General features: G+C 28.1%; 1 protein-coding gene across 1 annotated transcript; it reads left to right on the forward strand.

Moving 5' to 3' along the window:
• Window positions 1-273: 273 nt before the first annotated feature.
• Window positions 274-932, forward strand: LOC108814725 (calcium-binding protein CML24). Its single transcript, XM_018587349.2, has one exon. The coding sequence runs from the start codon at window positions 329-331 to the stop codon at window positions 794-796; it is 468 nt and encodes a 155-aa protein (XP_018442851.1). The 5' UTR covers window positions 274-328; the 3' UTR covers window positions 797-932.
• The last annotated feature ends 3,353 nt before the right edge of the window (window positions 933-4,285 follow it).

Genomic DNA, 4,285 nt, shown 5'->3' on the forward strand with positions numbered 1-4,285 from the left:
GATAAGATTTCATAGAATCTAAACAGAATCCCGTATCCTGTATACAAAAAAAATGTAAATTAAAAGATATCATGTTGACATAAAATCACAAACGTCACAAGAAAGAAATAAATAAATATACAGCATAGTTAAAAGTCACAATTTTAAAAATCAGAATTAATACTCTGTACTCTATCCCACGCAATCTTTAACGCGATTTCAAAACCGCGTTATCATTCATTCGCCACTTTCCTTTTTTTATTTTTGTTAAACCGCCACTTTCCCTATATATAATAACTAACTACCTTCTTCTCCTCTCTACAATCTCTCTCTCTCTCTCTCTGTTGCAATGTCGAAGAGCGGAAGATACTGCTTGGGCTCAATGGAAGACATCCGAGCAGTCTTCCAGCGCTTCGACAAAAACGGAGACGGAAAAATCTCAATCGACGAGCTCAAAGACGTGATCGGAGCTCTCAGCCCCGCCGCGTCGCCGGAAGAAACGGCGCTGATGATGAAAGAGTTCGATCTCGACGGTAACGGATACATCGACATGGACGAGTTCGTTGCTCTCTTCCAGATCGAAGACGGCGGAGTAGGCGGCGACATTCGGGATCTGAAGGAGGCGTTCGATCTGTACGATCTGGACGGTAACGGACGGATCTCTGTGAACGAGCTTTACTCGGTGATGAAGAATCTCGGCGAGAAGTGTTCGATGGAGGATTGCAAGAGGATCATTAGCAAAGTCGATGCTGACGGTGACGGTTGTGTTAACTTTGAAGAGTTTAAGACGATGATGATGAACGGCCGAGCTGCTTGAACTTAACGGCGTTTGTATATATTCGATTTTTAGGTTTTATCGATTAATCTTTTGTTTTTTTTCCTAATTTTATGGATCAATTAGGGATTTTAATTTCTTAGTGTAAGAGTTTAATCGATTTATTTTTTTAAAATAATTTTCTTTTGATCAAAATTTTAATAGTTATTTATTAATGTGGTTTAATTATAAAGATGGTTTGATCATGTGCGTCTTGGGTTGGGTGGATCGGTTAAAGATACAGTTATATTTCACGATCCCATGTGATCTTGTTAACTAATTCTCCGGTTATCTCGCTGGCGCATTAATAACACGATACTCACGGTATGATCTTTTTTTTTTTAATTTTTAAACAGAAAAATTTCATCAATAAAAAATTGTAATATAAAATCAATATAAACTTGTTTCTTATTATTTGAGAAAAGAAAAACTTGTTTCCTATTATTACTAGGGCATTGCGGAGAAAAGAAAAACTTGTTTCTTAATGTATTTGTGAAGTTTGTGTTTTGGGTTATTCATTATTTTTCAAGTTTTTTAGTTTATAGAGTTGAGTTGTGATGATGAACTATAGACGTATTGCGATATTGTTTTTCATTTAGAAATATTAAATTGTTTTAGCGTTGTGATTGTTATAGTTTGTGAAAGACTAAATTGTTTTAGTGTTGTGATTGTTATAGTTCGTGGTGTTGTTTGCTGGGTCATTGAAACTTAATGTTTGATTTTTTTTTTTTAAAGTTCTTGTAGTGTTGGAATATCTACTTAATTAAAACAAAAGTACACATATGGATTAATCCTACAAGTTACACAGTATTTACGTCCCAATACCACTGAGAATTTTATTAGTTTCACATTAAAAAGTTATGTCTTTTCCACGTATTCATTGTTTCCTAAATTAAAGCAAACAAACTACAAAGATGGAAACAAGATTATAACATTGCTATACTAAAATATCAGTTTTCCAGATATACCATGTTTTCCTTCGCCACCATATCAGTTCCTCTGCATTATCAAATAAGCACAATCATAATTAGGATCGATTTCACACATTGTAAACTTCTGTAAACAATGATTTGTCGTACCATGGAAACTTTATGAATATATACATTTAAAAGATCAGCTCATAGAAACTATCAAATTTAAAAGGTAACATCTTATATCTATCTATCTTATTAAAACAGAAACATTACAATTTATTTTAGGTGGATTTTTAAGTTAGACATCACACTATTATTTATAACTTAACCTTTCATTTAAATTTAAATCTTTCCTTAAATAACTAAATATCAACCAACTATATGGCATCTTACACTCGACGTATAATAATTTAACTCTATTGACATTATACATTATATTATACATCTATTCGTAAATAAAAAAAAATCCATTCTCTGTATTATTATACATCAAGTGCGAGTACAACTTTAAAATCTATTCGTAAACAACTATAATTTTTATACATTATATTATACTTCTGGACATTATGTTATACATCTATTCGTAAACAACTATAATTTTTTTGCATACATTATACATTATATTATAATTCTGAACATTATATTATACATTTGTTCGTAAACAGCTATTATTTTTTCTACATTATATTATACTTCTGTACATTATATTACACATTTATTCATAAACAACTATAATTTTTTGCATTATATTATACATCTTCTTTACTCAACTTCGAGTCATTAACAAGTCCTTAACTAGTTATTGATTAATCTTTAAATTTTAAATTGCTGGATACATATATCAGAATATATATTTTTTGATACTCAAATAATCTATCTTATTAAAACAGAAACATTACAACTAATTCTAGGTGGATTTTAAAGTTGGACCTTATGTAATTATTGTTATATTAATCTATTTATTATTAGACATGCCTTTTTATAAATAATTAATATTAACCATTATCATATTTTTCACTTCTTACCTTATTATTATATCCACTACACATGTTTCCTTATATTGCATATATTTTACTATAAGCTAGATGCATCCACTAGCATATTATACTATAAAATAGATTATTAATAATACATCTACTAACATATAATACTATACGACAGATTAGTAATAATACAATATATTATCTGTATTCATTAACTTGCATCTATCAATATTAGCAATACTATGAATACGACCAACTATATACTTTGAACCTATAAACCATGATATACTAATTTATAACAAAAATGATATTACTGTTACAAATTAGTTTTTATAAAACTTATTTATAACAACAATTTGTTATATATGATAAATTTAATCAAGACCCAAATCTTTTTTATCCTGTTCAGAAAAAGAAACCTACGAATATATACCATTAAGTTAGCCAAAAATCTTCCGAATAAATAGTAAATCTCACCAACCCAAAAAATGAATTAAAAATATAACAAAATATATTATGTTTGAAATTTAGCTCACTCGATCGGGTATAAATCTGTTCATTTCAGGTATGAGTTCTTCGAGTTCTCAACATTTGGATCTAAGTAGGTATTTGATTTTTTTTGTCCGGGTCAATTTTTTGGGTTTCGGATCATTCTAACTTTTTTATATTATAAATCTTAAATAATATACAACATGTATATAAAATATGTGAATCAAAAGATAAATCCGCGCAGGCGCGGATCATGATCTAGTATAAGTATAACATAGAATATTCTATAATTTAAAGGGACGGATTTGCCTTAGATATGCAATAACTAGAATATATTTCCTTACATATACAGCAAAGAAAAGGAAATTAAAATATAACATCTTTAATTTTTTCCTAGACAATTGCTGTTACGGCTTATTAATTACATATCAAAACATAGATATTTAAAATAAAATTTTACTTTATGGGCCATAATATTTATATTGTGAATAAGTATTAAACAGACACATTGTAAGCATTTAACTTTATAAAAAACACATTAGTCATTTTCTTATTGAACTTTTTGCATATACATTCAAAATACTATTTTATTAATAAAAAAATTTGAAACTATTTCTTTTTGGATTAGTACAATTTCATTTAAATTACTTAACCAAATATAAAACATTTATATATCAGCACGGTTAATCTTTGTTGGTCTTTTTCTCATAAATATTTTTGTTTGTCTATTGTATAAATTATAACTATTATTAATATCATAATGAAGACTTCAGTTATGTTAGTCTAAATTTTATTGGTTAATATTAGATTATTGTTTTCACTTTACATCTATACTACAAAATTGAGAAACTCACGACTATATTAAACCACACAATATAGAATTGGACAAACTCAAAATTATTTAAAACTACACAATATAAAATTAGACAAATTTCAAATTACATTAACTACTATAGAATATATGTTATATGTTAAGACAAAAATGGAATCCGCGCGGTTGCGCGGGTCATGATCTAGTATAAATTATATTAATGTTATTGAGAGTATCTTTTTGTTTCCGTTTCTGAATATTTTCTCCAGTTTGGTTGTGTGTAATACTATTAAGT

This window comes from Raphanus sativus, chromosome 7 (genome assembly GCF_000801105.2).
Source record: "Raphanus sativus cultivar WK10039 chromosome 7, ASM80110v3, whole genome shotgun sequence".
Classification (NCBI taxonomy): Eukaryota; Viridiplantae; Streptophyta; class Magnoliopsida; order Brassicales; family Brassicaceae; genus Raphanus; species Raphanus sativus.

Excerpts from the sequence above, each read along its gene's own strand:
- LOC108814725 (XM_018587349.2), top strand. The coding sequence starts at position 329 with ATGTCGAAGAGCGGAAGATACTGCTTGGGCTCAATGGAAGACATCCGA.